This window comes from Ursus maritimus, unplaced genomic scaffold (genome assembly GCF_017311325.1).
Source record: "Ursus maritimus isolate PB19 unplaced genomic scaffold, ASM1731132v1 scaffold_25, whole genome shotgun sequence".
NCBI classification, from domain to species: Eukaryota; Metazoa; Chordata; class Mammalia; order Carnivora; family Ursidae; genus Ursus; species Ursus maritimus.
The window spans coordinates 3,274,896-3,296,850 of record NW_024425008.1 but is presented as its reverse complement, the minus strand read 5'-3'; the positions used below and the strand labels follow the sequence as shown (position 1 = coordinate 3,296,850).

Genomic DNA, 21,955 nt, shown 5'->3' with positions numbered 1-21,955 from the left:
GTTTATGATTTTATTCAGGTCCAGACTTACTGTAGCAACAGTGATTAATGGTCACAAAACGTTTAAATTGTAAAGGTGTGCCTCACTTTAAGCAGCCTGTGTGTTCCTGAAGGTTGTACGTTGGATTTTATAACTGAAACCTTAGTCTCAGTGTATTAGAGGTGCTTATGATTTAATTAATTGTGAATCAGTTAACATACTGGAGAACAGTTTCCGGATAGGGCTGGGAAAATTGAGTCCCTGAAAGGGATGAGTTGCTGCTTTGGAGAGGGGCGCGCTCCTGCCCTAGGTCCATCCCTTAGAGGGCTGCTGTGGCTTTGGCCCTCAGAGCGGCCTCTTCAGTCCCTCAGCTTTGCAGCTTCTTTTTTTTTTTTTAAAGATTTTATTTATTTATGTGACAGAGAGACAGCCAGCGAGAGAGGGAACACAGCAGGGGGAGTGGGAGAGGAAGAAGCAGGCTCCCAGCGGAGGAGCCTGATGTGGGACTCGATCCCGGAACGCCGGGATCACGCCCTGAGCCGAAGGCAGACGCTTTACCGACTGCGCTACCCAGGCGCCCCAGCTTTGCAGCTTCTTAACGTGGGGCACGAACGAGTCAGACACCGGACGTGATCAGGAAGCTCTGAGGGAACGATGAAGCCGAGGTGGCCTCACGGCAACGGGAAGCTTTCAGTAGAGCGGCTTGAAGCTCAGCCTTGTGTCATAGCAGAGAAACTGAAGTCTCTAAATGGTAAAAGCTAGTTGTAAAAAAACATCGTCATTCCTCCACATCGACATAGAGCCTTCTGAAGTGTTTTGAGGTATAAACCTTGATTTCAGACTTCTAGGACAAAAAAGTGTTTCTCAGATCAGAAAGGAGTGCAGGGCCATTAGTCATGTCAGAGAGTGTGGAGGACAGTAGTGTCATCTTCATGACCTCCCCATGGGGTGTCTGTAACCATCCCTGGTGTGCACACGAGGAGAGGTGCTTAGAGATCTGAAGTAGCCTGACAGTTGTCACTGTAGGTCGCTAGGTGGGCAGAGCCATATCGAGTCCAGATTTCAGCGAGCCAGAGCCCTCCTCCTTCACTGCGCAAAGCATAGGTTGTTTACCTGCCGCTGCCAAGCCTCTGAAGTCCCTGGGTCTTCGGCTTTCCCCCCGTTCCTCACTCCTTCCTCTGTGTAGTCTGCATTGTCTGGGTTCCTCTGCCTTTCAACTACTTGCGATGGAGAATTTGCCGTGCAGTGTACCGATCGTCCCGTACCTGAAGAGCAGACTCCCTGAGACAGCCACCTCTGAGACACGCCCCACCAACCAGAGCAGCAGAGAACGGACTTCGAGCAGCGGGACGGGACCCATTTGACCCTGGGGAGGACCGGAATCCTCATCAGGTTCCACTGTCGGGGTCAGGGGTGGACGCACTTAACAGACAACAGGGCTTGCTAGCTCTTGTTCTGTGAAGAGATAGAGATAAACAGTGGACGGGACAGATAGCCTGCAGACCTGAGGCCTGTCCGGGTTTGTTTGGATGTCGGAGCGACGTGCAGTCACACTCTCTGTTGCGTCGGCCGGCAGGAGAAATCACACTTGGGCGTGGGTGTGCCTTCGGGAAGGTAGAGATATCTGTCATACATTATAGAAGGGTCTCCATCAAAGAAGCAATCCTTCGAGGGGCAAGGAATGCTCAGTTTTATCTGGAGAAGTACCTTCTTGTGACCTCGGCCCCATGGGAGAATGTAGTCACCTAAGGGACGTGGTTTCCTAGCGGTGAAGCACATTCCAGATTCACTATCGACCGGGTTCTCGACATGCTAACAGTGCCTTTTCCTCTGAGCCTTGATCTCCTTGTTGTGAGGTGCTTGAGGACCAAGTGAGGGAATGAGTAGAAAGTTGGGAGGGAGGTGGGACACATGGCAACCATTCAGTAGATGGTAGCCTTTGTTACTGTGTGTGGGATCCTTTGTTGTATTTCAGAAACAGTTAGTGCTCTTTGTCCTATCTTAAAAAGTGGTTGATTAGAACACATGTTTTTCTTTTAAAAACCTGTAATAAGTAAAGGCTTTTAATAAGATACTACTGAATCAATTTTATTTTTTATTTTTGTTTTGCTTGTTTGTTTGTTTAGTAATCTCTACACCCAACGTAGGGCTTGAGTTCATGACCCCAAGGTCAAGAGTCCCATGCTCCACCGACAGAGCCAGCCAGGCATCCCAGTGTTACTTTTTTTTAAAGTTTGTGTATGTTTAGGGGATTATCAGCAGGCTTTAGTTTCTGCGGTATAAATCACAACTTCACGTATTGGCTTTACTTAAAAGGAAGTACACTCACTCTGGACCGGTGGTTTTTGTCGCTGTGTGATGTATGAACTCAGTGATAGAGTCTCAAGCTGGTTTTGACAGGTATCTGCCAGCCATGTCATCCAAACCTAAGAGGAATTGGGTTTTGGGTTTATCATGTGAGTTCTAATGTGCTCTTGATACATATGTTCAAAACTATAGGCGATTATAACTCAATACTATCAGTATTGATTTAATCATCGTTCCAGCTTAGATTATTCCAGCTGTGGCTTTGGGAGCTCTTTCAGGTTGGCTCCTGTGTTCTTTTGATATGTGCCATCCTTTTTCTTTTCCTTTCCTTTTTTAGCACTTTAATTTTTGGCACTACAGGATTCTTTAGGCTCATCTTGTATTTTTCCTGCCCCTAGAATCATCCATTTCTCTAAGGAGCCCTGGTTCCTTTTATTGGAGAAAGGTATTTAGAAAACAAGATCTTGGCACCAGGTGTGCTCATTGCTACTGGAATGTCAATCCTTCCAGACCCAGCAGACAGAGCTATTATGTGTACTAATCTGTATGGACACACATCTCTCTCTTTCTCTCTCTACCCTCCCATCTATTTTTTCAAATAACCATGAGTCCATACTGATAATGAGTGAATAAATAAATTGGGTTGAGGGGACAGTTCTTCCTTACAGAAGAATTCCAAATAACAAATACAGAAGGAATGAGGGAAATAGAAAATCATCATTAGAATAATAGTAATAATTTCTGCAGGGAAGATAAGCTGATGGATACTCAAATTAGTTGGTGATGGGGCGCCTGGGTGGCTCAGTCGGTGAAGTGTCTGCGTTCGGCTCAGGTCATGATCCCAGGGTCCTGGAATTGAGCCCTGCATCGGGCTCCCTGCTCAGCGGGGAGTCTGCTTCTCCCTCTGCCTCTGCCTGCTGCTCCCCCTGCTTGTGCTCATTCTCTCTCTGACAAATAAATAAATAAAATGTTAAGTAAAGTAAGATAAAATAAAATAAAATAAAATAAGTAGGTGAAACTTTAAAGAGACTAGGATTCTGCAGAGCCTCCAGTGATTTCCCCCCTAACTATTTATTAATTACTGTGGTGGTTTTAACATATGTCCACAAATGGTTTGGTATTCTCTCCTTCAGAAGATGGGACTTAATTTCCTGGCCTTTGAGTGTGGGCTACACTTGCTTCTAAGGTATAGAAAGTAGGAAGGGAAGGATAGTAACTTTACAGTGAAAAACCTGGAAGATAACACCTTAACTAAATGATTAACACCATCAGTAGTAAGACATCTTGATGTCCTGTACTTCCTGATATAATGGGTTTGAAAGAGCAGGCATATCCCCTCTATGATGTTCTTTCCCGAAGATCTGTAATCTCAGTTAAGTTCTGAGAATACATCAGACCAGCCCAAATTAAGGAGCATTCTGCAGAATACCTTCCTGGTACCCCTTGAAACTGTCAAGGTAGTAAAAACAAAGACAGGAAGTGTCACAGACTGGAGATGAGTATGGGAACATGACAGCTTAGTTGTAATGAGGTACCCTGGGTCCTGAAAGAGAAAAAGACATTGACGGAAAAACCGGGGAAATCCAAATAACGTGTCTAGTTAATAGAACTGTACCAGTGTTAATTTTTTAGTTTTTATAAATGTTGAATAAGGTGTTAACATTAGTGGAAGCCGGTTACGGGGACTTTCTGTACCATCTTGGAAACTCTTCTGTTAAGTCTAAAATGATTACAAAGTAAAAAACAGAATAAAGAAAGATAACCATTGGCATCTGGAATGACCCCTATTGCTCCTAAGCTTTCTCCATTGGTTAAAGGTATTGCTGTTATTTCTGACTTACAGGAAGAAATGACCTTATAGTTTCTAGAAGAAAGACAACTGTTTTGGGGGCCATTTCTAGGAAGGAGATTGCTAATAATTTGTTGGATGCTTCAGTGTCACGGATACTTGATCCACAAGTTTAATGTTGTTCTTTTGTTTTTTAACCATGAAAATAATATTTCTAGTTTTTGGAGTATCTATCATCATTATTAAACAATTTAATCCTGTTCACTTGAAGATTAATTTTAGGTTCTTTAAAAATCCATTTCTGCTGATCTATCCTTCTTTAAGTAAATTCTCAAAGTCACCTTGCACAGTTGTGTGGGTGGCATGAGAAACGAGAAGCAGTAACGGGAAAATCACGCTGAGTCACACGGGCAGAATGAGGTTGGTATTTGGAGCTTCTGGCTCCCACCTCCTCCAAGTTTTACTTCCATTCCTTTCCTTTCACTCTTACGGAAATAGAAGTTGACAGCGTTTGCAATAATAATTGCTAATGTGACATCCAGGTGAGGTCAGAGAAGGCCCGTTCATTGGTACTGGGTCAGGAAGGTGCTTTCTGAGGCTCGTTCTCCAGAGTGGCTCAGAGGCTCAGTTTGGGGATAAGTGAGTTACTTGCTGGAGGCCTGCAGTGTAACCCAGTCCTTTGGATACCTGGTTTCCACATGTATTCACCACAAGTGCAACAGTTAATTAGAGGCCCCCCCCTTTTTTTGCTATGATTGTATCCTGTCTTCTTCCTATAGAAATACTGTAAAGAAACAGAATGGGTTTCTTTAAAAAAAAAAAAAATCCGTAGTCTTGATATTTGTAGGATCTCTCTAGTGTCCTGAAGCAGTAAGACTAACACATATGGGCTACTCTTAGTCGGCATAGGGACGAGCTCAGGCTCTGAAGTTATGTGACCTTGGACAATTCCTCAATCTCTCTGGCTCGGTTGCTTTGTATAAACCATGTAGATATCTACCTAGGATCTACGTCATAGGATCCCTGTGAGAGTTAAGGCAGGTGGGCACTCAGCACAGTGCTTGTGCTGTGATCCACAGTATCTGTGATCCACAGATCCACAGATCCACAGATCTGTGATCCACAGTCATAGATCAACCGGCCATGTAACAGTGCAGGTGAGTGGGGTGTGAAGACTTTAGAAAAGTGAAGCGGGGCGACAGCAGTTGTTCACCAAGTGTCTGGTGCCCTGCCCACTGTTGGGTGAATTATGTACATACAGCATTTTATCCTCACCGCAGCCCTAGGAGAAAGATGCTGTCATTGCCTTCTTCAGATTAGGGAAGCCTGGTTGGAGAGCCGAGTTCCCTCACCTGCCCGGTGTCACTGAGCTGGCAAGCAGTAGAGCCCAGCGTGGGACCCAGGTCTGTGTAGGTCCAGGGCTTGTGTTCTTTGCAGCTCTCTTGTCTGCTGCAGAAGGTCCAGTCTTGACGTGGCACACAATTTTTCTCAAGTCACATCACTGCACGGTCCTCAAATTACTTTTACAAAAATAAAGTCTGCTTTGTAAGGTTATAAATAAAAAAAAAGACAAGAAATTAATGAGTCACTTTAAAAGCTCTTTTACTTAAAAAGAATATAATTATAGAAAATTTCAAACATATACAAAGTAAACAGAACAGTATAATGAACCTCAGGTGTCCAGCAGCCAGAATCAACACGCCTGTGATGTTTATTTCCTGTGCGTCTCCAGCAGGCCTCCTTCCTCGCTTGCTGGTTAGTATAGTTCTTTTTTTTAAGGCAAAATTTGCATACATTAAGTTGCACATTGCTTTATAATTTTGGCAAACGATACCCTCATGTAATTAAGAACTAGAACATTTCTGTCACCTAGAAATCTCCTTCATGTCAGTTCTCCACCCCCATCCCAGGCAGTCACTATTCTGGGTTTCTTCCTTTATCCTCTTCTAGAAATTTGTACTAAATGGAATCACTGAAAGCGCTGAGCGTGCTCGCGGACCGGCTCCGTTGGCTCAGCGTGAAGTCTTGGAGGTTCATCCACCCTGTGGCTCCGGGAGTCTTTGTACCTTTTTACTACTGAGTAGCACACGATCCATGTATCCATTCTCCTGGTGATGGACTTTTCAGGGGTTTTGGTTTGAGGCTGTTGTGAATAAAGCTATTAAAACTCATGCGCGAGCCTTGTTGGGATATAGGTTTCCATTTTCTTACCCAGTTTCCTAGAATAGAAGCTCTGGATCAAAGGTGTGTAAGATGTGTAAGAAACTGCCAAGCCTTTTTCCAAAGTGATTATACCTGTTTCCATCCCCACCAGCAAAGAACGAGAGTTGCAGTAGCTCTTCTCTGCGTCCTCCCCAGCATTCGGTGGTGTTGGTCTTAGGTGCTAGCCCCCTGGTGAGTGGTGTCTTACCTTGGTTTAGTTTCGCTGCCCTGCTGAAGGGTGATGATGGATGCTCTCTTGTGCTTATCGGCCACTCACGGACCTTCTTTTGTGAAACGTGTGAGAGCATTTCTTTCTTAAATGTTTGATATAATTCACCTGTGAAATCACCTGGGCCTAGAAGTTTCCTTGGTGGGGAAGCTTCACCCCCACCCCATGGTGTCTATCGAAGCATCATGCGCAGTGGTAACAAGCTGGAAACAAAGCAGTGCAGCGGGCAATGGCACCGTGGTGTTTCCGAACCTTGGAATGTTACAGAGTCAAGTAGATTTGACTTACCAAGTGATTTTGGATTTTCGTAAGGTTTCCCATCGCTTCATTGAGATATAACTTACATATCCTAAAAGTCCACCCACTGTAAGGAAAGTATACAGTTGTGCAACTATCACCATAATCCCATTTTAGGACCCTTCCATCAGCTGTGAGGAGGCTTTTGATAACAAATTTTGTTTCTTTGGTAAACATAGGGCTCCTTTGATTTTCAGTTTTGTGTCGGATTTGGTAATTATGTTTTTCAAGGAATTTGTCTATTTAAATTGTCATATTTATTGGCATACAGTTCATAATACTCTATTTTATCTTTTTTAAAAAAGATTTTATTTATTATTAGAGAGGGAGCAGGAGGAGGGAGAGGGAGAAGCAGACTCCCCCCTGAGCAGGGAGCCACATGCAAGGCTCGATCCCAGAACTCTGGGATCATGACCCGAGCTGAAGGCAGACGATACTTAACCAGCTGAGCCACCCAAGCACCCCTCCCTTTTATCTTTTTAATATTTAAGTCTAGTGATGTCTCCTCAGTCATTCCTGATATTGTTTGGTGGTATTAGTGTTTTATATCATTTTTTTTCCTTCATTGGTTTTGGTAGGGGTTTATCAGTTTTATTAATCTTTTCAAAGAACCAACTTTGGTTTTGTTCATTTTCTCTATTGTCTATTTTTTTTAAGATTTATTTATTTATTTTAGAGAGAGCCGGGGGGTGGGGTGGGGAGCAGTGGGTAGAGGGGAAGAGAGAGTCCAAAGTGGACTTCCTGCTAAGTGCAGAGCCTAGCACTAGGCTTGCTCTTATGACCCCGAGATCACGACCTGAGCCAAAACCAAGAGTCGGTCGCCCATCTGACTGAGCCGCCCAGGCATCCTTATTTGTTTATTTTCTATGCCATCAATTTCTGCTCTTTATTGTTGCTTTTCTTCTACTTTGGTTTAATTTACTCTTAGTCTACCTTCTTAAGGTGAAAACGTAGATAATTTATTTTCAACCATTTTTTCCTTCCTAACATAAGCATTTAAAGCCACAAATAAGCCCTGTTTTCCTGCATTCTATACATCTTGATTGTTGTGTTTTCTTGTTGCTTGGTTTAAAATGTTTTCTAATTCTCCTCATGATTTCTTCTTTACCTGTGGTTTATTTACAAGTGTGTTGTTTAATTTGCAGATATTTGGGGCTTTTCTAGCTGGCTTACTGTTGTTGATCTCGAATTTACATCCCTCGTGGTCAGAGAATGTGTTCTGTAAGTGTTTGTATTGGAAGTTCACTGCGCCTTATCTTCGGGTCCAGCATATTCATCTGAGTGAAGAGCGTACTGTACCTCTTAGTGTTGGCTGTGGGTGTGATGTCAGGCTAGGTGGGGCAGGCTGGTTGACGGTGCTGCTAGGGGCTGTGCATCTTTACCGGTTTTCTCAGTGACTGTTCCATCAGTTACGTAGAGGGGTACTGAAACTTGAGCTCTTTCTTCTCTCTGCCGTCAGTCTTAACTTCTTGTGTACTGAAGCTCTCTAATTTAGCACATCATCCTGTCTTTTTGATGTACCGCCCCATCATTACGAAGTCGTGATAGCTAGTAATAATCTTTGTTTTGAAATCGACTTTGTCTAATATTGATATAACCGCTTCTTCTTCCCCTTCAGCTGAAGGACTTTCTTCCTACTGACTGGATTGGTTAGATACACTTTCCATAAAACCCTTCTGGGGCGCCTGGGTGGCTCAGTCAGTTAAGCGTCCCACTCTTGGTTTTGACTCAGGTCATGCTCTGGGTCCAGAGATTGAGAGCCCCACAGTGTCAGGCTCTGCGCTCAGTGGGGAGTCTGCTCTTTGAAGAACCAAACAAAATGCTGAGCTTTACCCTGTATGTTAAAAGTTGGTAGAACAGAGTTTTGCAGTTCAGAGAAAGACTATTCCCACTTCTCTTTCTAAGCCTAGGAGATGGAAGTCTCTGGGGATTGAGTCATTTGATTGGGTGTGACCAGGGGCCTAGCCATGGGGAGGCGTGTCTCTTGTAAGGGGTCTCTCGGTGGGGTGGGGGGTGGGAACAGCCAGCCTCAGCCCTCTGCTTCTGTTGTACTCATGTTAGCTTGACTTTGGCTGTGAACACAGGGCCGGGCAGATCAGTCTCCATAAAGAAGAGCCAGTGATAAGACACAGCTGCCGAGAGAGCACCAGGCACCAGCTGAATGAAATTGCAAACATGTACGGTGTTCGTTACAGACAAGGAGGAGGGCTGGGCTGTTCGTGGAAATCTGATATGGGTACTACTTCAGATGGTATTCGTGTCGCTTGGCTGGTTAGTTGCCAGAAACTGATTAATAGGAAATTTTAATATCTGTTTCTATGTTTATTAATTATAAAAGAAACTGCCAAGGTATTCTTTCAGGAGCTTAGATGGGGAAAATTTGAATATATGTCCAAAGCTATAAGAAGCTTGGTTTTTATCAGATAATAATGCAGAAGGAGACACGTTGAACTTCAGCTGCTGACGGGAGAAATAAAAGCTGATTAACTTGCTTGAAATATTTGTGAGTTTTTCAGTTGTGATCATGGGTAATAAATAACAATTGAATAACCCTAACTGAAAGTTGACTTAAATGGTAAATTAGTTATTTATTTTTACTTACACAATAGTATTGAGCAAGTGAACAGTCTGCGGGAGATACAAGCACTGAGACGCCTGAATCCACACCCAAACATTCTTACGTTGCACGAAGTGGTTTTGTAAGTATATTTGGGGCTTTACAAATTATCTCGATTTGATAACAATGATTAAATGTCTTTTTAAGAAAGAAAACCGTGGTAGACACTGAAAAGATTTGCTTCGTAGCTCAGGGAGTAATACTTTTCATTTTATCTTAAGTCACGTATTTACTTGGACAGACGCGTATCTGAGTGGTACTGCGGGAATGCCAGCATTCAGGTGACTCCGTACCACGAGAGCATACGCAGTTCAAATGCTCCTCTCCGGTAGCTGGGGGAGGCCTCTTCGTGCACAGCAGCCTGTGCGCCTGAGGCCTCGAGTGTGGGCGATGTGGCCTCATGGCAGGGCACGGCTGTCACACAGCAGGGCTGCGCTTGCTTTATCCCGGCCAGCTGCCACATCTGCACAGTCTCAGGCCGTGAGACCGGCTGTCTTCCTCTGCTTGATATAATTCAGGGGACTTTGCCTTTCTGTTCTAATTCTAGAATAGTTTCCCTAAGGCTTACCTGCCGATCAAGAAGGCAGAGCTCAGCTCGTCCCCAGGTGCTGGCACTTCTGCACGGCGCTTCTGCACTCTGAGCCAGGAACTCGGACCCAGGGTTCTGGCACCGGCCTTTCTGTGGGCCCCGAGAGGGTGCAGGCCACGTGAAGCCTCTCTCTGGCTCTCCAGGCTGCTTTAAAACTAGCCAGGTCTCTGACAGTTCAGGTGTGGTAGATTTCAATCAGAGGACTGAGCCTTTTTTTTTTTTTAATTTTTTTTTTAAAGATTTTATTTATTTATTCGACAGAGATAGAGACAGCCAGCGAGAGAGGGAACACAAGGGGGAGTGGGAGAGGAAGAAGCAGGCTCACAGCAGAAGAGCCTGATGTGGGGCTCGATCCCGTAACGCCGGGACCACGCCCTGAGCCGAAGGCAGACACTTAACCGCTGTGCCACCCAGGCGCCCCAAGGACTGAGCCTTTTTAAACTCAAGAGTGAAATGTCTTGTCAGAGCTGTGTGGCCTCGCAGCCTGCAGTGCGCTGCATGGTCAGTACCTGCCTGGCCGGAGACCGCAGGCTGCGGCGGTCGGTCACCACGCTGCCCCGCCCCCCCGCAGTGCCTCCCCATCCACCCCCCCACCCCCTCCCCTGCACTGCTGCGCGTCCATGCTTCACGCGCACTGCACAGGCGCTTCTGCCCGAGATCCCGAGGGCCTCCTGACCGTCCACCGGAGGCGCCCTGAGCAGACTCTGGAGTGACTGGTTTTCCCCCACTGTCCCTCAGACAGAACTGGCAGCTCGGCCAGAGGCCTCTGTCCCCACCCTGGGCAAGGCCTGGACACCGTACGGGGGTGGTATGGCCCATCTTTCTCCCTTTTCCTCTGACCACTTTGTGGATTTTGTTCCCTCGTTATAATTTATCCCAATTACATGAAGGAATTCAGGTGAATTAAAACTTAATTTGCAGTCACGGAGCATGAATTAAATTCTTTTTCCTCTGTTTTGCTTAACCAACTCCTCAACCTCATTTCTCCTTTCTGCTGGTAGTTACTTTTATATTTTTAAGACACATCTCATTAAAAGGGGGGAATGTTTAGAATTTTTGCTTAAAGTTAAGGTTTTACTATTATTTTAAGTTAATTTTACCTGACGTACTGATTGAAAATCAGAACTTCTGTGTCAGTCAGTACACTTCAGTCTTTGATGCAGGAGTGCTTTATGTCTACCAGAAATGTTTACAGATAAATTAAATATTTGATTATATTTTCTGATTAAGACAAAAAAATTTTTACAAACCTGCTTTCTTCTTCAGTGACAGAAAATCTGGTTCTCTTGCACTAATATGTGAACTTATGGACATGAATATTTATGAGCTAATACGAGGTACGTAGAATAATTTGTACGCTAATCTAAGATCTCCTTTTAAAGCTTGTAGTTCACATATACCTTGTTTTTGTTCGCAAAATCATTAGTCACCAGAGTGCAGGAGTTACATCTAAATATACGGTACTGAACTACTTCACTCTTGGGAGCTATTTTTCTGGCCTTCTCATCTACTCCGAATAGGGCTGCCAATGAGAAAAGTAAAGAGAGCCACGCGCCTTCAGGCCAGCCGGTGAGATGGATGGAGATGCTCCCAGGACAGCAGAGCCCTCCCGGGCCTTCCTCACCTCGGGTGCCTGCTGGGGGCACTGTGCCCCTCCAGGGGGCGCTCTTCTGTCTCTGCCTCTGTCCAACGCTCTGTTCTGTGCCTCAGGATAAGGCAAGGCTTGCCCCTAAGCATAATCCCTCCGATGAGAGACGACCTCCTATTTGGATCCTCACAAAGTCTCTCCTGGTTACAGGGTGCTCCCTTCCTTTCTTCTGAGCGAAAAAGCACTGTGTAGGGAGGCACATGTGCCTGAGCCGGCCTCAGTCAGGGCTGGTTCTGGAAGCTTAGAGAGGTCACCTGCAGGAAACGAGAGAAAAGGAGGCAGATGGCTGGCCCACATTTAGCAAATATCCCTGGGGGTCTGACTGCACAGTTGTGTTAGATGTCAGGACAAACGAGCCTCGATGTCACTGGGAAGCGGCACAGGATGTGTGGTATTTTACAGGTCACGTTGCGCTTCTTGGACAGGTGAAAACAAATCAGCTGCTCCGTGTTCTGTGCGTGACTAGTTATGGCTTGGAATAGAATTTAGTGGCAGCAGCATAGATGATTTAAAAACTGCTATATTATCTGAAACAAGTCAGACCAAACCAAAGATGCTGTGCTATGTAAAAATGTTAAGACCAAGAAGCTGGTCTTGTGATGAAGAAGACTGCTGCTGCAGATGCACGTGAAGAGTCAAATAAAACTGTTACGACGCAGAAAGTGGAAAAAAGCGTTATCGAGCTAGTATATTTTATGTGTGATCTGAAATGTGTGCTTTAGTAAATTACTAATAAAATAAATAACAGGCAAGTTTTTATACATCTATAGATGATGAAAAACTTTTGAATCTAAAAGCTTTAGGATCTTTTTTTTTTTTTTTAAGATTTTATGTATTTATTTGACAGAGAGAGACACAGCGAGAGAGGGAACACAAACGGGGGAGTAGGAGAGGAAGAAGCAGGCTCCCAGCGGAGGAGGGAGCCTGATGTGGGGCTCGATCCTGGGATCACGCCCTGAGCTGAAGGCAGACGCTTAAGACTGAGCCACCCAGGCGCCCAAACTTCAGGATCTCTTTGAGAAAATAGGAGATTGCCTTATATCTGGGAATAAATGGTATTTATGTTACAAACCTTGTGTATTTTATTCATAGGTAAGCCCATCAGGGATCTGTTTAATTGTGTTGTAAGTCCAATTCTAACAAAGTTAGTTTTCAGGTTACTTGGTTTAAAACCTATTTAGGGGGCGCCTGGGTGGCACAGCGGTTAAGCGTCTGCCTTCGGCTCAGGGCGTGATCCCGGCGTTACGAGATCGAGCCCCACATCAGGCTCCTCCGCTATGAGCCTGCTTCTTCCTCTCCCACTCCCCCTGCCTGTGTTCCCTCTCTCGCTGGCTGTCTCTATCTCTGTCGAATAAATAAATAAAATCTTTAAAAAAAAAATAACCTATTTAGAATAGAGCCGTTGGTTAGAAGGAGCTTCTAGAACTTGGCCATCGGCAGTAACAGAAAGTGACAGGTGACAGTCCCACAGTGGGCGAGGAAACTGAAAGTATAAAATATGAGTACAGCAGCATCAGTGCCACCCCAAACGAGAGCAGTCTGGGCAGACATCCCCCAGGATGGGCTAGAGAACGCACAACCGTGTGGTGGATGGTGGTCAGCACGCTGGTAACATGACGGAAAAAGTAGGAAAGTGAAGAAAGTAAATGTCTTGAAAATATTCCCACTTAAAATGATGGCAGTAGAGAAGAGTTTCACGTTCAAGGAGTAAACCTTATTGATCTGGAAATGTCACTTTTTTAAGCGTCTATTCCAAACAGCCTGGATAATTGAGGTATTGTTCCATGATTACATTTTCTCATACATTCTGTCTGATACAGATCGTGCCGTTTGATCCTGTCTGTATGTCTGTCCATCAGAGTGTCAGGACAGGATCCCAAATACAATCAAGAGAAACAACCACCAAACCTTATTACTCCATGATAATTGTTTTGTTTTTTAACCAACAAGCCAACATTTTGCTTTTTAATGAACCTGCATAATCACTTCCTTTATTTAGTAGTGGGCCTCTTGGTGTGAGATGTGTCTTATATTAGAATTCTGATTGTTGCTTCCTAGAGTGTGAAATTGCAGAATGCAAAGGGAGGGGATCATTACTGGTAAGTTCCTATGTATTTAGACATTTGAGAAATCTTTGTCTAGAAAGAAATATCTTTAATTTCCAGTAGTAGGGGGAATTGTATAATTGAAGAAATCGAATCCATTTCTTTCAGTATTTGTCTACAGAGAGAGATTATAGAAAATGGAATGTTACGGGGTGCCCAGGTGGCTCAGTTGGTTGAGCATCTGACTCTTGATCTCAGCTCAGAGTCGTGACTTTGAGCCCATTCTCGGGCTCCACGCTGGGCGTGCAGCCTACTTAAAAAAAAAATGTTATGTTGTTGATCAACACTCACTCATCACGTAAGTGTTGAGTGTCTTCCATAGGCCAGTGCTGTGCTCAGTGCCCAGCTGTCAGGGGTACACTAGTTTTAGAGATGTTAAAAGATGGAGAAAATGGCAGGGAGTCACTGCAAGATACTAAATATTGCAGCATGCATAGTGATTTCAGAGATGTTAAAATGTGAGGGAAAAAATCTGAGAATTGATGAAATACAGTGATCACTGTAACAGCCAACAGTTCGTGAATGCTGACGACCTGTCAGGTGCTCTTCTTAGCCCTTTGTAGGAACTAACTTGTTTTACCTTCATGACAGCCATTCAGGCAGACAGTGTTACTATCCCCATTTTAAAGATGGAGAAATGGAGGCAGAGAGAGATAAGTAACTTGTCCAAGATTACGTACCTAGTAAGTGGTGGACGTGGCATTTGGACTTGGACAGCCTCTTGCAGAGTGCATGTCCTGAGCCATCACACCTGCAGCCTCTTGACAACCCTCAGTGCCTGGCGGCATCATCATTCTCCTCCTCCTCATCATTGTCATCGTCATCATCGTCATCGTCATTGTCATCTTCATCATCATCATTGTCATCATCGTCATCGTCATCGTCGTCGTCATTGTCATCGTCGTCATCGTCATCATTGTCATCATCATCATCATCGTCATCATCATTGTCATCATCATCATCATCGTCATCATCATTGTCATCATCATCATCATCGTCATCGTCGTCATCGTCATCATCGTCATCGTCATCATCGTCATCATCGTCATCACATCTCTGTTTTACAGATGAGGAAATTGAAGCTTCAAGGATTAAGTGAGGACCCAAGGTTATTAATAAATAGTAGAGCCAGAACCAGGAGTCCAGTCTGACTGAAACATTAACATCCAGCTCCACTGCCACCCTGGGTCCCCACTGCTGGCCCCTGCTCAGTGCCTCCAGTGAGTAGGCACCTGCTGATTATCTGTTCTTGTTGATGACGACACTGACATACTGAAAACTCAATCAGTCACTAAAGCTTTTCCTGCTATCAGATGATTAGAATATTGAGTAGCCCTGTCAGATATTGAAGAGCCAGTTAATAGCATGAAAGGATGATCACACAGTGTTTATTGAGAGGCCTACTTTATTCACAAAGATCTGGCGAAGGTAGAGAAGAGGAATAGAAGATGCATTTTCTGATAAAGAGTGTACAGTCTACTGAAGAGAGAAACTATGTGAAAGTCACACTCGCTAGAGAAAATGAATTGCTGGGGGTGATTTTCTCTGTGTCCAGTAGGTGTCAGGTGTGGCAGAGATGATCGTGGGCTTCATCTGGAAGAGTGGCAGATGTAGGCAAATGCAGCAGAGAAAGTCTCTCTCATTCACTGCTACGTGTCAAGAGCTGCTCTGGAGGTGGGAACAGTGGTGACGGACATGGTCTCACACATGTGGGCTCACACTCTGAGGAAGAGAGAGATGCTGAACAAGTAAAGAAATGATCAAGAAAGAGTTTGAGACAGGGATAAGTGTTAGGAGTGAATAAAACAGGTCACATGTCCGAGTGATGGGGATGGAGTATTTCAGACAGAGACAGTGCAAAGGTCCTGAGGCCACCATGAGGTTAAGAGGCCAGTGTGTCTGGAGCACAAGGAAGAGAGTTATAGGCAGGTAGGGGCCAGTGGAGCAGGGTAGGGCCAGGATAAGAATTCAGATTATTCTAAGATCAGTGGGAAGCAGTGGGGTTTAAAGCAGGGGAGAAACATCTTTTGATTGGTGTTTAGACCAGTGTTTCTAAAACTATCTATAGTGGAAGACCTGTTTTTTCATTTTTTTCCCTAATCTGTTGTGGACCAGAACTTCTGTAAAATACATAAGAATTAATTAATGGAAAAATGATGTGCTTAGATGTAACAGCAGTGTTGAATTGCCATGAAATTCCCAGTTGCTCTTAGTTTTGTCATCTCTTAAACCAGTAACAAACAGCCCCTGGACCAGTATCAGTTCGTGGACTATGCTTTTTAGAAGGATGTTTCTGTCTAAAGAATGAATGGGTCATAGGTGGACGTTTTGGTCGTCCCTTCCAACTGCAGACAACAGACAGCATCTGTTCTCGCCAGTTTAACCCCAAGGGACTTATGTGATATGCACGGCTTCACAGAGTCGCTGGGAGGGCGGAAGAGACGCTGTGGATGTGGCCTCCAGGAAGCAGCTTCCAAAAATGATTCTGCAGGATTGGGCTGCCAAGGAGGCTGCTGCCTCTGCACAGACAGGATGCTCCCAGTGAGGAAGCTGCTAGTGCAGCCGCCGGCCCTGGAACCCGGCGGCCTCTGCCAGAGTCAGAAAGCCGCCTCCACCGCCACCTGCACTCACACTGGATGCTCTCCCTCCTCTCGTCTGTCCCCGTAATGTGGGCCCGAATCCTCTTTCTCAGGTGGTCGGATTTAGGCAGAACCCAGTCACGTCTGGAGCTCCCCACTACAAGCAACCTGAAGAACACTGCTTTGGGCTCTCACGCCTGGCCTGCGAGATCGGGGTTGGGATGGGTCTGCTTTGTGAGCCGTGAGAGCAAGAATGGTGGTGGGGAGACCGGCGAGGAGATGGTGGGGATATTTTGCCCGCCACTCACTTGGGAAGAACGTTCATGGCAGGGAGTGAGTAGCTGGCACGCCTGGCACCGCTGGCAGTCCTGGCTGGTTTATTTGGATGCCTTGTGCATATGGCGCCCGGCATCTGCCACATGCAGCAGGAAAGGCTGTTTGGAGTTTATAAGGAAAAACTGGTTAAGATAATCACCTGATTATAGGGGCATCTATTGTTTTATTTTTTAAAGTTTTATTTATTTACATAATCTCTATACCCAATGTGGGACTCAAACTCGTGACCCCAAGATCAAGAGTCTCATGCTGTTCCCACTGAGCCAGCCAGGCGCCCCTAGAGGCATCTATTATTTTAACTCATATCTGATTCTATTTTTGTTTTGTGTTTTAATTGTTTCAAGCTAAATTGCTTTGCTTTGTGAATGGCTAGGTCACTGTGCCCCCGCCCCCCAGTGCCTGCTTTAGAGCCTTGGACGCTTGCTCCCTCACCTCCCCCTCCCTCTTTGTTGCATCTCCCTCTCGTTTCCGTGCATCTGCGTTGTCCCACTGTCCACTGGGCTGTTTGCTCTCTGACAGCGAGGCCTTGTTGGCTCCATCATTGGCGTCCTCTTAGTGCCCATCACTGTCCCCTGTGTGGCACGGTGTTAGTTGTCCATGTGGATGATGGTTATAGATATCGAGTGTTGTAGGTTGGTTTTATCGCAAGGAGCACATGCCATTCAGCTAGTTCCCATATGAAAGAGGGAGTTTATGGTAAAACCACATCTGCTGCAGGAAGCTCAGTCGGGCCCCTTAGGTGGTGGAATCAGGAAAGGTCTGGCTGTCAAAGGTCTGGCCACCACTGACCCCCACGGAGTCACGTGGTCCCCCACCTTTCCTCCTCTGGTTGTCCCTCCCCACTTCTCTTGGCAGACCTGGCCACTCAGACCCTGGGAGCCTCCCCTGGCAGCAGATGGGCCAGCCCCAGAAATCCCGGTCATGGCCACCTGCTGGAGTGCTGGCTGTCGCAGGTCCAGTGGGCTGGCCTTGTCCCTTTAGGGTTGTACCTTTTAGAGGCCGTGGGTGGGGCAGGCACCCTGAAGTAAATCCATGAGTTGGGGAATGAACCAAGTAGGAAAAAGCAAAACAAGTTTGGTTTGACTGTAAACATAGCATTACGATTCATATTTCTGTGAAGACCTGAGGCGGTGTGCCTTAGCACCTGCGACGTGGCTGTTTTGCCTAACATCACTGTGTCAGATCAGTTCAATTGTATTTTTGTATTTCATCAGTCTGACCGACTGATTGTAAGACGCGGCATTTTTATGTACTAACAGAAGAGGAAACACGGCCGATCGGCTCTCACACAGCTTCCTTATCTACTTAGCAATTTTACTTCTGTTCTTACTGAAAACTCTTTGGATCTATTTAGACAGTTTCCGCCCAGATCACTTTCATGTGTGTATAAAAAGGAAAGTATAAGTGAAATACATCTGTTTTGGCATTCCTAACACTTCCTTGAAACATTTTGACACAGTGATCCATGTCTTTGTTTTCCTTACGCGGTAGGTCTCTGTGCCATTCAGCTAGGGTGTGAGTGATACATTTTTGTTGCCGGAATTTTCTTCCAAGCCCGTGCCACCGTCTGTTAGTTTTGATGCTGTTGCTTCTGGAAGTGCGGCTCCGGTTTGGCTGTGTGGCCGCGGCACAGAGCTCCCCTGTCCGCGTGTTTGAGGATGGCGGGTCTGGGTCAGGCCTGTGAGCCCTGGTCCTAGTCTGTGAAATGGGAATGGTCCTAGTGTCTAACTCTTCGGGTGGTTGTGAGGAATCAGTAAAATAACGCGTGCCGTGTTTAGAGCAGTGACCCTCTGCAGAGTCTTCAGTAGATGCCGGTCACTGTCCTCCTCGTTGGTATTACGTTAACTGCTTGGTGCGCGCGCTCTTCACGACTGCACCTGGGCTGCCCCATCCCGTGCTCGCCTCCGTGGTAGAGGTGCGGAAGTGGAATTGCACAGAAGCCTCAGCACTTGCCGAAGATGAGCTGGCTTCATCGAGCGGAACCGGAGGAGCCGTCCTTGAGTTTTGCCACGGTTGACAAGGGAGGGGTGCGGGGGAAGGCTCAGGCTCCAGCTCAGGCTGACATCCCGATGCCTGCTACCCCCTGCAGGTCGGGGTCTCTCGCCTCAGATCGGGGCGCCGTCATGCAGACTTCTCCTTTGGCAGGTGCTGCTTCAGGAGTGTGCATGCCTGGTGCCGCGGGCACAGCCCCTGGACCAGGCCGTCTACGGTAGACCGTTAGCCTGTGCGTGCCGGAGCCCAGCAGGCCCCTCCACGCCTGCCCGGGAGAGCCTGGCACAGGCCTACGGATGCGCACTCTTGTGGGAAGGGGTGCGTGCGAGATACTCTGTGACAGTGCAGGCTACACTGGTGGCCACGTTCCTTCCGTTAGTCCCAGCGACAAATGCCGGAGTTTATCATTGTGTTCCTGTAAATATTTTTTACGTTATTGTTACTGTACATGACGTTCTTTAGAATCTTGTTAACGAGGATATTTGGTTGCACAAATTAACTTGGTCGGGATAGCTCCAACACACAGGGAAGCACTCTTCAGGGTCTGTTGGTGGTGAGGACGACTCCCACAGGTGCTTACGAGTGGTTTATTAGTTCTCCTGTTTGTTTCAAGATGTTTCAGAACAAGAATCTGTTAGGAACCAGATAGAGTCTCAGGCCTGGAATGTTGGGATCTTGTTTTTGAAAAACCGTTGTAGAGCATGGATTGTCAGGCCCCCCCCTTGGTCAAGGGTGTGGACTCCGAGATTGCTCAGACCAAGGTCCCACATGGTTCACATTGCACCTTGCTCGCTCAGGAGCCCCCTCACGTAGGCAAGGATCCTCACGGAGGGGCATGGGGGTGGGGGGAGCCACGTCCTTACCTGCAGGTCTATGAATGGGTGGGTGGGGTGAACAAAGAGGAAAGGAAGGGTCAGCACTCAAAGAGGGCTCTTAAACTGGGGACTGAGGGCAGCCAAGAAATGCAGATTCCTGGCCCATGTGTTTGGTTTTGTGATTCATTAGGTCTGGGTTTGGAGCTGGGAATCACCATTTTGTTTTATTTTTTTCATTTTTTAAAGATTTTATTAGAGAGAGCAAGAGCACAAATGCACGAGCAGAGGGAGAGGGACAAGTAGACAACCCTGAGATCATGACCTGAGCCAGGGTCAGAGGCTTCACCGACTGAGCCACCAAGGTGCCCCATGGGAATCACCATTTTAAAGCAGCCCAGGTGATGATGAAGATTGAGTGGGTTAGACTTTCCCCGGAAGACTCCACCTGAGTGCACGTTCAGATGACTGTCCTGCCAAGTTGACGCCTTAAGGTCTGGGTGTGTGGGCGTGGCTGGGAAGGTGCTCCTGGAACAAAACGGCCCGAGCACAGCTATGAAGCAGGAGAGCTTTGGAGCCATGTACAGAAGCATCTACGGGTGAATTTGGCTGGAGCATTCAGTAAGCAAGAGGAATGTGATGGAGCGCGGCTCTCCAAGTGGGTCTGGGCCTGGCAGCCGCACCTGGGACCTTGTTCGCAAGGCAGCTCTAGGGGTCCCGCCACAGACCTGCTGAGTCACAGATGCCTCGGAGTGGGGGGAGCATCCTGTGTCTTCCTGAGCCCCTGGGAGGAAGGGGGTCCTGAGTGCTGGGCTAATTCAGTGGGCAGTGAGACCCCCGTCGCAGGACAAGAATCAGATTTCAGGAAGACTCATCCAACGGCACATGCTATGGAGAATAGAAATTTTGCTTTTCATCTTTATACAGAGAGAAATTTAATATAAAGTTACAGAATTACTCAAGTTAGGGAAAGATGACTAAGTCTTCATTTACTTCTTTTAAATTCTAGGAAGTGGGTGATAAATTATTTGAAACAGTAAAAAGATTATGGTATTATGAAAAAGTTAATTGTACTTAGACATTTTGTAATTTAAATTACTTTCTATTAACAGAAAACATTCTTGTCTAGTGAGAGGAAAAGAATACATTTATTTGTCAACAGAAATTGCAGACTTAGGAGCAAAAAATGTCAAACGGGATATGCACTTACAGAGGGGAAAGTGGTTTTCTGGATTGTTAGGCGAGAAGGGTTGTTTTTCAGATTTTAAAACTTAATAAAAATGCACACCTTTGAAATTAAAATCAGGTAAAATGGGACATCTTCTGAAACAAGGATAACCGTGATCCTGGAGTGTGGTGTTGAGAGTTGTAGGACGTAAAAACCGCAGGCAGGCAGGCCTGGTGAGGGAGTGGGCGTGGGGGCCAGAGGCCAACCGACGGCTGCCTTCCGTCAAAGCAGAGCGGGCCGTGAAATTCAAAGCGATCCTGGGTCTTCTTGCATTAAAAACACACTCCTTGGAACTGTGATCCATCCTCCTTTAAAGTGGAAATCTCCAGGGGCACCTCGGTGGCCCAGTGGGTCAAGTGTGGACTCTTGGTTTCGGCTCAGGTCATGATCTCAGGGTTGGGAGGTGGAGTCCGCTTGTCCCTGGTCGTCCTCCCCACTTGCACTCAAGCATGCTCCCTCGGTCGCGCGCGCTCTCTCTCAGATAAATAAATAAAATCTTAAAAATCCAGACTGGAAGTCGAGGAAAACCCTGGATTTTCAAGTGACTCCTGACACTTGATAGTCAACTGTTTGGAAGGGTGTGTCCCGCAAGGCCTGCCCCGGGGCAGGGCCTGAGTGGGGTTTTTCAGACCCGATTACTCTGGTGCTTATTACTCAGTACTACTGTTATGTCAGAATGCATGCGCGGGGGATTTTACGTGAAATCATGCCAGTATGTAGAATTTTAAATGGTGTATTTAATATTTCCTGAAATTACTAAAGATTATTTTTTAGGTTTTCACGCATTAAATAAAATTGTTGGATTCTATTTTTGTTTCTAAAAAATGGGATATGTATCATTGGTAACTATAATTGGCTATTTCCTTAATTGCACAGGGAGAAGACACCCATTATCAGAAAAAAAGATTATGCACTATATGTACCAGTTATGTAAATCCCTTGATCATATGCACAGGTATGCTCTTGGAGAATTGGCAGGTCTCAAATTGATAAAATGTATTAACATTCATTAAAAATTCAACATAAAAGAATTTGAATGAGACACAAATTAACTCTGTCCTTTTATATTGAATGCAGAAATGGAATATTTCACAGAGATGTAAAGCCAGAAAATATATTAATAAAGGTAAGAATTTCTATATTAAAAAAATGGTATCAGAAGAAAGGTAGAATAGAAAACCTTTTTGCCAGATAGGCTTTCAATCCCAGATAGTTGGGCACCATGTTTATTATGCTGCTGTTGTTT

At 45.7% G+C, this 21,955-nt stretch overlaps 1 protein-coding gene across 6 annotated transcripts in view; it reads left to right on the top strand.

The window, feature by feature from the left end:
* Nucleotides 1–21,955, top strand: part of MOK (MOK protein kinase) — a 49,377-nt gene that overhangs the window by 19,646 nt on the left and 7,776 nt on the right. For 2 of the 6 annotated variants that reach the window (XM_008684188.2, XM_040641412.1), the window contains 4 exons: nucleotides 9,413–9,502; nucleotides 11,276–11,346; nucleotides 21,586–21,664; nucleotides 21,787–21,835. The exons of 1 other annotated variant lie outside the window; for it this stretch is intronic. In XM_008684188.2, the coding sequence (XP_008682410.1) occupies nucleotides 9,413–9,502; nucleotides 11,276–11,346; nucleotides 21,586–21,664; nucleotides 21,787–21,835 (289 nt within the window). Of the gene's footprint in view, nucleotides 1–8,885; nucleotides 8,981–9,412; nucleotides 9,503–11,275; nucleotides 11,347–21,585; nucleotides 21,665–21,786; nucleotides 21,836–21,955 lie in introns of those variants that run through there. 3 more of the 6 variants (XM_040641409.1, XM_040641410.1, XM_040641411.1) reach the window with 2 other exon arrangements.